Genomic DNA, 13127 nt, shown 5'->3' with positions numbered 1-13127 from the left:
GTTGCGCAAAATTGCAATTAAAGGTTTAAAGCCAAAATGACATTTATCCAATAGCACCCAGCACTCTAGAGTCTCCTGCAACCTGCTGCAAAAATAAGGATGCTCGAGGCAGGAAATACCAGTAGGAACGCTAACAATAACCATGTTGACACAAGCTTCACCGCGTGCGTCACCTGCCACTGCGCATGACCAAACAACACGCAACACACTCCAGCACCATGCTCGCTAGACAAAGAAAAACTCCCCCCTTATTATCCCCCCGGCTGTTCATCTTCACCCCCCCCTGTTGTATCCTGGGTTACCTCCCCCACACTCAAGGCCATGGCTACTTTATCTGGCCACCCCGCACTCACCTCTGCCTCACTCTCCTCCCGTCCGTCTACCCGCTGACTGTCCTTCCCGCTCGTCTACCCGCTGACTGTCCTTCCCGCCGTCCACGCTAAGGTAAGGTTGTATCTGAGGGGAATGAGGACAAAATTTACCCATACGAATCACTCATTACTACTCATACCAAGTAATTCATCCTAATACAACGTGACATTTACAAGCTATGGGATATAAAATACGTATGAATATAACCATTGTTTTCCTTTATGATATTAAATACACATTACAGTATGCCATAAACATTCAAGTACTTACGGAACACAACACATACTGTAAGGCACCATTACTTCGTTGAACAATACCATTACTTATAATAACAAAGAGAGGTTTATTTTTTCGTATATACTGTATTAACTTTTAGGAAGTAGCACAGTACACGGCACAGCTCCCGGTGAAACGAGTTGTATTATTTATGTTGTGATAAATAGGATTAATTGGAAAAAAAACTAAAATTTATATATATAGTTAATTTATTTGAAGAAAATTTAAACTGGTGTGTATATAGGGGTGATAATATAAATAACCGTGATATAAATTATAAGTGAATAACATCACTGATAGCCTAATCTAACCTAACCAAATTTAGATAAAGAATTGTTATAATCTTAAACTCCTCATATGAGTCATAAATATTACCCTACATGAACTATTTTTTTTATTATATTATACCTATAAAACAAAAACTTACCTTGTATACAATATAGTCAACACAATGCGGGCGAAGGTAAATTTCTCACACATTACCAAGAAAGATTTTAGTTCAGGCAGCGTAAAGGAAAGTTACTTGTTATATTGATTTGATCTCAGAGTTATATACAAAACTACAAAGATACCCAGATAGTTATAATAATGAGAATTGTGTCAAACAATCACTCAACAACCTCAAACAGCTTAAGTAAATTACTGAATAAGATTACGATAAGAAATACGATTCGTCGCCACATAATCAACAAATACTATATCAATACAAGAAAATAATCACCAGGTCAATGTGTAAATGAATAATTATTTCCGGGTGTCAATAATCATGTACTAGTTTATCAAGCGGATGTTATACTTCACTGGTATTTATAGTTTAAACCGGATAATACAAAGAGAAAGACTCGCCCAGACTCATTCAGACTCGGCTTATTGACGTGAATCTTTCGTATTTCATTTTGTCTCAACAGCCTGGGTTTTAAGCACAGTTCACTAGTTCGTAAAAAAATACGTTTGTTTATCACCATTAAGTAAACTCTGCATGTTACTTATCTGGGATCATTGTTGCGTGAGTTTATCACCATTAAGTAAACTCTGCATGTTACTTATCTGGGATCATTGTTGCGTGAGAATATTACAAGTCAGGTCTGCAAACTGTTGAATAGTCTATGGTTTGAAGATATATCCCGGCCATTTTTTAGCGTTAATTGGTATTTGGTACTGACTGACTGGTATCTGGTAGTGACTGACTGGTATCTGGTAGTGACTGACTGGTATCTGGTAGTGACTGACTGGTATCTGGTAGTGACTGACTGGTATCTGGTAGTGACTGACTGGTATCTGGTAGTGACTGACTGGTATCTGGTAGTGACTGACTGGTATCTGGTAGTGACTGACTGGTATCTGGTAGTGACTGACTGGTATCTGGTAGTGACTGACTGGTATCTGGTACAGACTGACTGGTATCTGGCAGTGACAGACTGGTATCTGGTACTGACTGACTGGTATCTGGTAGTGACTGACTGGTATCTGGCAGTGACTGACTGGTACCTGATAGTGAATGACTGGTACGTGGTAGTGACTGACTGGTACTAAGTAGTTACTGACTGGTACCTGGTAGTGACTGACTGGTACCTGGTAGTGACTCTGGTACGTGGTAGTGACTGGTACGTGGTACTGACTGGTACGTAGTACTAACTGGTACGTGGTAGTGACTGACTGGTATCTCATAGTGACTCTCTGGTACCTGGTAGTTACTGACTGGTACCTGGTAGTGACTGACTGGTACCTGGTAGTGACTCTGGTACGTGGTAGTGACTGACTGGTACTTATTAGTTACTGACTGGTACGTGACAGTGACTGACTGGTACCAAGGAAAAACTGAGTCATTATTACAGATTTACACACAATGGTCAGGGATTATTGTTACGAGCAAGACTACAATTGTTTTCTCTCTCTCTCTCTCTCTCTCTCTCTCTTTCTATATATATAATGGTCAGGTATTAGGTAATGACCCTACTAATCTTTAAAAAGCACCGCAACGGTCGGTGGTCAGGTCAGAGGGTAAGGTGACCCAACCTTCTCACCTGGTTACAAATCTTCTTAATTACAAAATTGTCCAGTTTGTACATTCCATTACTCAAATTCATGTTGACTGCTTCGGTATGTTTAATGAGACTAGATTCTATAATGTTCCTACTGTCAATTGAATTACAAGGTAATATTGAGGAGGCATTATCCCAGTCAAAGCAATGCTTATTATCCCTCAAATGAACAAACAGAGCATTGGATTCCTGGCCTGTCCTAACATTGTTTGTTCACACAATCAGAAGTTCAACCTTGCGATATGAACATAGCTTCAGTCAGTGATGGTTGAGAAGGCCGTCAGACACGTTCTCAAACTATTTTTTTCCACATTTTGTTTATTTTCGTGGTAATTCGTGTGGATAGCCACTAAATGTTACATTCAAGGTTCAATATCATCCGGCCACATCCGGCCATTATGCCACCTACTCCAACCGATAATGTCTCTCAACGTGTCAGGACTCTTCCTTTCCACTGTTAATGACCCGGATTTTGAAAGATTCCAAGATTAAAATAAGTCCCGCACTACAACTAGTGAGCAGAGAACACACTCTAGTCTCAATGCAATTTTTATGTCATTTTGGCTGCCATCTTTGGCTACGTAAAATCATATCTCTATTAAGTGTAAATCTATGACATATTCACGAGCTGACGTATTTCCAGCTGTAATATTGACATGTACGAGCGTTTGTTAGTCCACAGACGTGTAGTGCTCGCGTGAAACACCACACCTCAACATTAAACAAGCATTATCAGTACGAGAATTATCAGCTTCACGTGTATAGACGTACAATAACACATACAAGCAAAACAAACACCTTTAATGTTACAACAAAATATGGTTAGCCACGAAAGCTACAGTATAAATGTTACTTCATGAATTAAACCACTCATCTGTAGGGAGTATTATGTCAACCGCAGCAACGTTACATGACTTGATCATACCTACTGTAGTTTCTTAAGTTTGTCACTACAACGTATCACTATTCACGACCTTACAGTTCCTCACATCTAACCACTAACATCTATCATTATAGCTTTGTACTTTTTTATACAATTATTCAGAATTATTCGTTCAATATTGCAGACGTGATTAATATATGACTGACCTTCAGTGGAGGGGAGAGCCGGGGTGAACAGTGAGCAGGGGCCGGGGGTGAGGGACTGAGAGTATCCCCATGGCCTTCACCTCTGCTTCCCGGCCATTACGACTCCGTCCACCTTGTAGCACTGGTCGGGAGAAGAAAAAAACAGAATAAACTTATAATTATAAAACAGACACGAGGAATACAAGGCATAAAGAGAAACAGATAGACACGAAATAGACGCAACGTTATGTAGATATATATCGATATATATGCCATCTACTTCACTACATTACCTGGAATTAATAAATAGCAATAGACCCATCAAGAAAGTAAATACCAAACAAACTTATAAGTAAAAAAAAACAAAAAACAAATCCCTTAATAATGAATACGATCAATGGTGAGAAAAAACCCCAAAGATAAACAATATAAATAAAGTCAAATAAATCAAAGAATTAAATAAATTAAATAATTGACCAAAGATTCACACGACCATGAAAACCGAATAAGATTTTTTAAATGACAAAACAGACAGTTAATATACATCAATGAATAAATAAAATTAATATGAAAAAAATAAAATCAATAACGGATATGAAATTGAAGATGTAGTCTCCAATCTGTATAAAAGGAGGCATCTGTAATGCCTTAAGTACCCTGGGAGCGAATGAACTCCCTTAAAAGACAAAAGATGAGGCAGGGAATTTCAAGGACGAATATTTGCCGACGCATCTGCTGTAACGAGAGTGAATTGCCGGAAGAGCTGGATAAGGGATTATTTTAATGGATGTGTTTCTATAATATTTAAGAATGTTGAGGAAATAACACATACATAATGGTGTGGTTTGTTTACTTCTATACGTGTTCTGCTTCTTCGGACTGATACACTTGACTATACCTGGCAAAATACAGGTCATGAATTTTATATATTTGGGATCACATGAAGATCAGCCCCCAGCTTATATTAATTAACTACCTTAACGCTAACCTAACCTAACTTAACCTAATCTAATTTAGTCGAATCTATTCCCCAGATACCGTTAGGGTGTTAAATCATCAGGTGAAATATACTAGGGTGTCTAATCTCAACGTGATACTATCTCTGTGCTCTTAGAATGAAAATTAAAATAAAGATATTATGCGCCAAGTCCACTAAAAGTTTACCCGTGACCACACGACCCTCCACGGCCAAAAGTTAAAACTCTTATGAAAAGTCGAAACCAACCTTGACGGAGAGGAATTTTACCTGTGTGTCCTTGGCTGGTAGTGAGGTGCTGATAGGTGGTCACCCGGTTTAGGATGTTGTTACCTGTGATTGTTTTAATATGACACACACACACACACACACACACACACACACTCATAATCCCACTACTATATATATATAAAAAATAAGCTACTGAGCCTGGTAGCCTTGTGAAGGTCGTTGGCTGCACCTTGAACGTACAAATAAGAAAATTTATCACCTTCAGGTGTATCTCCGTACAGCGCTAAAATAATCACCGTGAGCGTTTATAATCACGATGAAGGTTTAACATTAAGTCTTACGTCATTTACCCGACACCTCTATATCAGAGGAAACATTATTTTCGGAGGCTAAAGAATTTGGGTCCTGCTCACGCCCGCAATATTACTACAATAAATTAGTTTTTAAGTACGATTACAACATAGTTTTGATGGCAGCGGGTGAGGATGTGTTGCAGAGATATACATAAAAAAACTAACTGCTATGTATAACGAGGGAAGATGAGAGTGGAGGGGAAACTGGTCATTGTGGTCACATATCCGGGCTTGGAGCGGTAGTGGTGGCGGCCCTGAGACGGTCACCACATTGACCGGCTCAAGACGGTTATTTGTACGGCAACAGACACAGCAGCCCTTATGAGTCTTCACCTTCCCACACTGATGACTTACTTAATTACCCTGTATCCATCAGCGTCAACCTATAAATCCTCTTGCCATTACGATAGCTAACATCAGCCAATCACCGACTTATTATGTACCCTCTGGCGATCACGATAGCCGCCACAGAAAAATCATTGGGTTCTTGCGAATATTTCAGAGGATTATTAAGAATTTTTCAATGGTTCAACATAGTAATTAGCAGCAAATGAGCGGCAAGCTTACAAACCCTCAAGTCATCACAAGTTACCACCAACCGACCACCAAACTCCTTTACGGTGACATCACACATACGTGTTAACATACTTCCGGTCACAACAGTTGCACGTCGGAGTAACTCTCCAGTGTATACAGTATGTTCAATACGGGGCTTAAATTGACTATGGCAGCAATGGTTAATTTATGTGATGTTTACAAGAGATCCTGTCACTCAATAGGGCCTTAGCATAACTATGTCATCATTTGTTTGCCGCAATGCATTCCAGGGCAAACCCAAGGTTGTTTTCGTTTTTTTTTTACGGGGATTAGTCCACCCGAGCACAGGTCAACCCCCCAGAGAGCCATAAATACAGAAATGAAAAAAATCTAGATCAAGAGTGAAAAACGAAATGTATGTCGTGTTGTCAAAGTAAGAGAAACAATTGAGACCCTGCAATTGTGTGTAAATGAGGCAGGAAGTCAGATCAGCAGCCTAGGACTTGGTCACAATTTTCGTGGTGCCATATGGCAGCAGGGTCTACCATTAGACTACACATTATGCTTCCAATATCTTCCCAGGCGGTAGTACCTCCCTGTTTGGTAGCTTACTGCCTACCTAGTATAGTAAGCTGGCAAGTGGCACAGAGGATAAAGTAGCATAGAGCAGAAACACCAGGTAGAACACACAGACACGTGCACGGTAACACGGGTGATTACACAGTAACCTGCGAACACCTTCATGAGAACTTTATTCTTTTGTGTGGTGTTCATAGTCAGAGAGAATGAGAAGCTTTGAGTACAGTGCGAGCTGACTTACCGCGCAGTGTGTGACAATACCCCGAGTTCATCTTTTACAAGAGCACACCCTTACTCAGAATCTTAATTCGTCTTTCTTAGTTTTAAAAAAGCTTTCTGCTGTAGAAATAAAACTTAGACTGGAAAACGGTTCTTCATGAAGCTGGCAGCTGAAATACTTGAAACAAGAATCAACAACAGTTCACCGTCGTCGTCGACTTCAGTATAGACAAGGCTAGCAAGTTATAAAGAACACAAGTGAACTGACTGTAGCCCGCCACACAGTCACTTTTCACAGAAACTACTGCATATCATCCACGCTCTAGGGCAACTACTTGCCGATCTTACGTACCGCGTCCAACAACAAGACTCGTATAGCGTTTCACAAGGGTAAAGTCCACATATTAAATTAAATTTTTGTCCAAATATCTATCTTTAACATACATCTCATATAATGTATAAATCCTAATAGTTTATAAGGTATATTAATGTAAAAACATAATAATAATATATCCTGTCTTTCAGAGTTGTCATCAGCAGCTTGCCGTGCCAGAGTGACGATGATGGGTGTCAGGTTCCAAGGCTTCCTGGTGCTGCTCCTCTGTAACTATGTTGGTGAGTATCGATATGATCCTGAATAAACTAATACTCGAACAGAGTGGAATACTCGATTCTCACCTCGCACTTTAGACCTTGTCAGAAGTTCTCACTGAGAACACATTAAGGGTAACTGTACTACCAGGAAGACGCACATGTATCTGGCGAACAACAAGGTCATGAACACAAAATAGTTAATAACATACAACAAACAAACTATAGTCCAAGTTAACGTGTATGGTACGTGTTACAGCGGGTGAGATGTGCCCAGACGAGGAAGAGATCGCCTGCATGAACCAGGACAAGTGTATCCCACTCAGGTACATCTGCGACGAGGACGATGACTGTAACGATGATAATGACGAGGACGATGAGCTCTGTCAGGTGAGGTGTGGTTATCTGTATGTGCCTTATCATCCAATCTGTGTGTGTGTGTGTGTGTGTGTGTGTGTGTGTGTGTGTGTTCACAAAGGTTCTCTTGATTGGATTGGTTGTATAATTCTGTGTGTCTATTTTTTTCTCTATTGAGGCTGTCTATCTTCCTCTCTCTACATATTATTAGTCAACAAAGTATTACATTTTCAGTGGAAAATAATTTGATTTAAGTTGTATTATTCAATCAGATGTTCAATCTGACCTCTTGTGACCTGACTATACTGTCCTCTGTGTGACTAAACCCTTCCATCCTGACGTATAAATGACCCAACATTCCTTCTTCATAACTACAAGGTCTAACTTAACACCTCAACACTCTCCACCAATATCTACAACCGCAGTGTGACTTAATATTTCACCCTGACCTCTTGTGACCTCAGGCGTGGAGTAACGATGATTGTGAGAGAGGGTCAGCAATGTGTCAGAGGCTGGGCAACTCCTTCTGTACCTCCATCGTCTCCTACTGTGATTACCAGGACCCACCCTGTGAAGGAAACCTCGACCCAAGGATCTGTGTCGTGAGTTAATCTGTTATTCTTTTTAGTGACATTAATACAGGGTGGTGCATAAGTCGATTTTACTGAGAACAAGATGGTATAAATATAATTCACTAAGACGACTTATCCGCTACTATGTATAGTCATCCAGGTGTTGAACTGGTGTATGGAGACATCTGACACCCCATCGTGTGTGTTTACAAAAGGAGAACCTTCAACATATCTCCATACACCATAACATTTAGTTGTAGTTTCCACTTAGCTGACTGTACATAAGGTGTAGGAAGAAGACTGCCAGACAAACAGTTTCCATCCTCAAGATAGACGTCACTGATCCATTAGTGTTAGAGGCCGTTTACACGTTACAGAAAAAAGGTTCACTTGCCTCTAACACACTACTATTAAAAACTTGATAAATTAACGCGGCCAGAATCTGCTGATAACTTTAACATACAACATTACTTCTAAATAGCTGAAAAATTACGTAAACCTTTTTTAAGCTGAGAGAGTTAAACCAGTGGTCATCAAAGGGCTAAATCACGCTTCCTCAAAGGGTTAAATAATTCGTCATCAAAGGGTTAAATAGTTCGTCTTCAAAGGGTTAAACCACTCGTCATCAAAGGGTTTTAAGTACCTATAAGAAATAAGATGCAGCAGTTGTTATGTAAGTTGTATTTAGTATTGTTTTCATTGATATTACTGTTATTATTATTGTTTGATCCTGTAATATTATCATCATCAAATTTACTGCTCATGTGTTTGTCCTCAAGACAAGTATCACCATGACAACCAAATCTTATCACCATGACAACCAGACATTTTCACCATGACAACCAGACATTATCACCATGACAACCAAACCTTATCATCATGACAACCAAACCTTACCACCATGACAACGAAACCTTATCACTATGACACAACCAGACATTTTCACCATGACAACCAGACATTTTCACCATGACAACCAGACATTATCACCATGACAACCAAATCTTATCACCATGACAACCAAATCTTATCACCATGACAACCAAACCTTATCATCATGACAACCAGACCTTATCTCCATGACAACCAAATCTCATCCCCATGACAACCAGACATTATCACCATGACAATCCAAGTCTTATCACCATGACAACCAAATCTTACCGCCATGACAACCAGACATTATCACCATGACAACCAAACCTTATCACCATGACAACCAAACCTTATCACCATGACAACCAAACCTTATCACCATGACAACCAAACCTTATCACCATGACAACCAAATCTTATCACCATGACAACGAGACATTATCACCATGACAACCAAATCTTATCACCATGACAACCAGACCTTATTACCATGACAACCAAACCTTAACACCGTGACAACCAAATCTTATCACCATGACGACCAAATCTTATCACCATGACAACGAAACCTTATCACCTTGATAACCAAACCTTATCACCATTACAACCAAACCTTATCACCATGACAACCAGACATTATCACCTTGACAACCAAACCTTATCATCATGACAACCAAACCTTATCATCATGACAACCAAACCTTACCACCATGACATCCAAATCTTATCACCATGACATCCAAATCTTATCACCATGACAACCAAACCTTATCACCATGACAACCAAACCTTATCATCATGACAACCAAACCTTATCACCATGACAACCAAACCTTATCACCATGACAACCAAACCTTATCACCATGACAACCAAACCTTGTGTTACAGATGATAAAAAACAACACAGTGGCTCCTCTGCATACCATCCGCCCTCCTCTCTCAAACAAGAAGAGTAAGTCAATTTCTTTTTAATCGCTCTTCTCACTTTACTGTCTTCAGAGTAATGTAATATGTTCTTCTGCTTATAATATAATATCATGTTCTTCAGTTCAATAAATCATGTAAAAAAAATTATTTAGTCTTTGTATGTTATGGAAATTTCCTCTGTATGGTATTTCGATAAAATATTCTTTCTGTTCATCACATATAATTAGACAACACATTTTCACGTTAATAATAAAAACAAAAACAGCTGTACTCATTAACCTGTCCTCGTGTTCCCGCAGGTAACTTAAATGACAGCCTGGAGCTTGCGGACGAATTCAACGCGGTAATGAATAGCACTTTCAGCCACCCACAGTGTCCTACCATGTATACTCTGGTGGGAGATCAGTGCCTTTCACTCTTCTTTGTCGGCAGTGTGAGTCAGTCTCTCTCTCTCTCTCTCTACAGTATCTCTTTCCATCATTGTCTCTCATTCTTCTTTTGTTTTGGTAACGAGAGTCTCCCTTATATCTCTCCGCCTAAATTCCTTATCTCTCTATATTCCTGTATTGTTATCCGGATGTCCGTATCAGTGTCTTTCTCATTCTCATCTGTCTATATGTCCGTGATTTTATGTCTACTTATCTCTGTCTCTCTGTACGTCGGTATTTTTAACTGTCTGTCTGTCTGCATGCCGATATCTTTAACTCTGTCTGTCTGTATGTTGGTATCTTCATCTCTGTCTGTCTGTAGGTCGGTATCTCTGTCTATCCCCGAATTTGCACTTTGTTTTAGTATATTTAACCAATCAAAATATATAATAACATTTACTCTTGCCTGTTTGTGTGTTGTACTGATTTAACATAGCCAAGAATCCCGCCACGTGCACTGATTTAACTCGATGTCATCTGTCTTCATCCTGCAGGTAAGCTGGGGTGAAGCTCAGGCATTCTGTCAGGTGCTTGGCGGAGACCTGATCACCTTCAAGAACATCAGCCATTACGCTGCCGTCGTCAGTCACCTCCGGAACTCCCGTTAGTATCTATCCAGTTCTTTTGTTTATCTGTCTATAGACTTTATTTTCTCATGTTCTTCGATTAATTCTGTCACACACACACACACATTCGTATTCATCTATTCATTCACTTATTTGCTTTTAAGTCAATGTTTTTGTGCAACACTTTAAGTCGTGTTACAGTGTTCCTGCTGACTTGTATCACTCTCAGAGGTGACAACACATATTACTTTTTTCATTAAACTTAATTGTATTTATCCTATCATTTATTTATTTGCTTTTTAAGGTAAATTTTCTCATTGTTTTGGTGTATGGCTTCACAGTGAGTAAGTGAAGCACACAATAGTTTCAGTGTTGTTGTATCACTTTCAGAGATGACCGCAGACTTCTGGGTTGGTGGCCGCATGGTGGACGAGTCACAGGGCTGGACCTGGATTGATAGTGTCCCTATGGAGCTCGGGTCCCCCTTCTGGGCCGTCAGGTTAGTAATACTGAAACAAATAGCGGTGCGTTCATGTAGACTCTGTAGAGTACTGTACACTGCCCACGACTTAGCTCGATGCCTGGAAACGACATGGTGGTGGGGGGTATGATAAAACCGACCCTTATAGATAATAAACAATAAGATAGTTTACAAGAAGGGAATGAATAATAATAATATTTTCACAATTACAAATTCGAACATAACGCAGTTCCATAAGTATTTCATAGTTATTATATATATTTGGATAAAAATTTACCATATTGTTGTCTGTTGGTCGGTTTAGTTTATTTCATAACAAACTTCCACAATAATAGATCGATCTTTACAACGGATTGGATTACTTAACAACAGTGTAAAATTTTTGTCATTCCATAGACGTTTCATTATTGTTATAAATATCAAACTGTTTCTCTCTCTCGTGTGGTCAGGTATATTGAAGAATGCAAGACGCGCAACGTGACCTACCCGGAGCTGAACATAACCCGTGAGGCTAACGTCGGTACCTGCTACAGTTACCAGCAGGCGCCGCAGGAGCACCCCGTCGGCAACTGCGTCGCCGCCTCCTACGAGCACTACTACTACATGATCGACTCAGACTGCCTCGAAAAGAAGAGTCCTCTGTGTGTTTATGCTGATGATGATTACCCTGATGAACAGTAACCCCTTTAAACTGCTGAACTAACGAATGGGAATCTTGTGAGATTAGGACTCCGGTGAGAGGTTCATGATAGTTTAGGGCAGGTTTGGCTACACTGAGGCGATTTATAGGTACGACTAGAAATAGCTAAAACTTAGATCGGAAAGATTGACCTATATTTGAGTAATCGAGTACATTTGAGAATGTTTTAGGCTGGGAGTGGTGAGAGTAGAAGCACGGATGTCTATTTTGTTGATGAGAGTGAAAATATCAGGCCTCGAGTAGGTTATTATGGGGGAGTTGGAAACACTTACTTAACTTTAAACTTATCAGTATTATCAAACACCAGATCACCAGTAATTTCAGTACCTCAAAGTCAATCATTATTACAACAGTTGCCGTTATGGTATCAGTGCCGACTGTTGGTGCATACAACTACGATAGCCGTCCACGGAACAGTTTAAACTTTACCTCCATTTTTTTCTATAACACTGTATCAGTTTAAGATTATGTAAACCTTAGCATGTCGGTTTATTATCAGTATCCCCTCATTTATCTGAATAAAGATGAAATAGAAATACGTAGGTTTTAATTATTCCAATAAATATTTCAACCACCATTATAATGTATGTGTCGTTGTTTTTATGAATACTACAAACTTAAGATATTATTGTATTTTATATGAACGTCTTTTATCGTCCACTTTATCACTCGTTCTATAATTGAGTGGAAGATGACTTTTCCTGCCCTTCCTGCCTTACCAGCAACTACTTGAACTAATCCGTAGCCCAGTTTAATAAATAACTTTCCATGGTCAGTGACCAAGACTTTCCCACCCAGAACAGATCTCTCTCAGGTCCTTGTTACGTGGTCCAACATGACAGTACAGTAGACGTTATCTCAGTCTTTGAAACTATATGTGATTGGATTTTGAAACATGGTGATGATATAATGTATTAATACGCTTCAATAACCAAGGTCTCTTAAGTGTGTATTAAGGGTTGGTAAATATGCAAG

At 39.4% G+C, this 13127-nt stretch overlaps 1 protein-coding gene across 2 annotated transcripts; it reads left to right on the top strand.

The window, feature by feature from the left end:
• The first annotated feature begins 334 nt into the window (after positions 1–334).
• LOC121873667 lies at positions 335–12690 on the top strand. Of its 2 annotated transcripts, none has more exons than XM_042377327.1 (9): positions 335–444; positions 7179–7268; positions 7504–7634; positions 8066–8203; positions 9939–10002; positions 10277–10320; positions 10900–11008; positions 11362–11470; positions 11902–12690. In XM_042377327.1, the coding sequence occupies exons 2-9, from the start codon at positions 7214–7216 to the stop codon at positions 12131–12133; spliced, it is 882 nt and encodes a 293-aa protein (XP_042233261.1). In that variant the 5' UTR covers positions 335–444; positions 7179–7213; the 3' UTR covers positions 12134–12690. The 2 variants fall into 2 exon arrangements, with proteins under 2 accessions (XP_042233261.1, XP_042233260.1); XM_042377326.1 differs by having other exon boundaries at positions 10277–10410.
• Positions 12691–13127: the final 437 nt, after the last annotated feature.

The sequence above is a fragment of the Homarus americanus genome, unplaced genomic scaffold, assembly GCF_018991925.1.
Source record: "Homarus americanus isolate GMGI-L3 unplaced genomic scaffold, GMGI_Hamer_2.0 scaffold43895, whole genome shotgun sequence".
Lineage (NCBI taxonomy): Eukaryota > Metazoa > Arthropoda > Malacostraca > Decapoda > Nephropidae > Homarus > Homarus americanus.
The sequence above is the reverse complement of the archived record's forward strand: the minus strand, read 5'-3'. Positions and strand labels throughout refer to the sequence as shown.

Bases quoted from the DNA above. Each gene is read 5' to 3' on its own strand.
- LOC121873667 (XM_042377326.1), top strand. From the start codon at position 7,214: ATGATGGGTGTCAGGTTCCAAGGCTTCCTGGTGCTGCTCCTCTGTAAC. The intron at 7,635-8,065 runs GTGAGGTGTGGT...TTGTGACCTCAG, and splicing joins AGGACGATGAGCTCTGTCAG to GCGTGGAGTAACGATGATTG. The intron at 11,471-11,901 runs GTTAGTAATACT...TCGTGTGGTCAG, and splicing joins TCCCCCTTCTGGGCCGTCAG to GTATATTGAAGAATGCAAGA.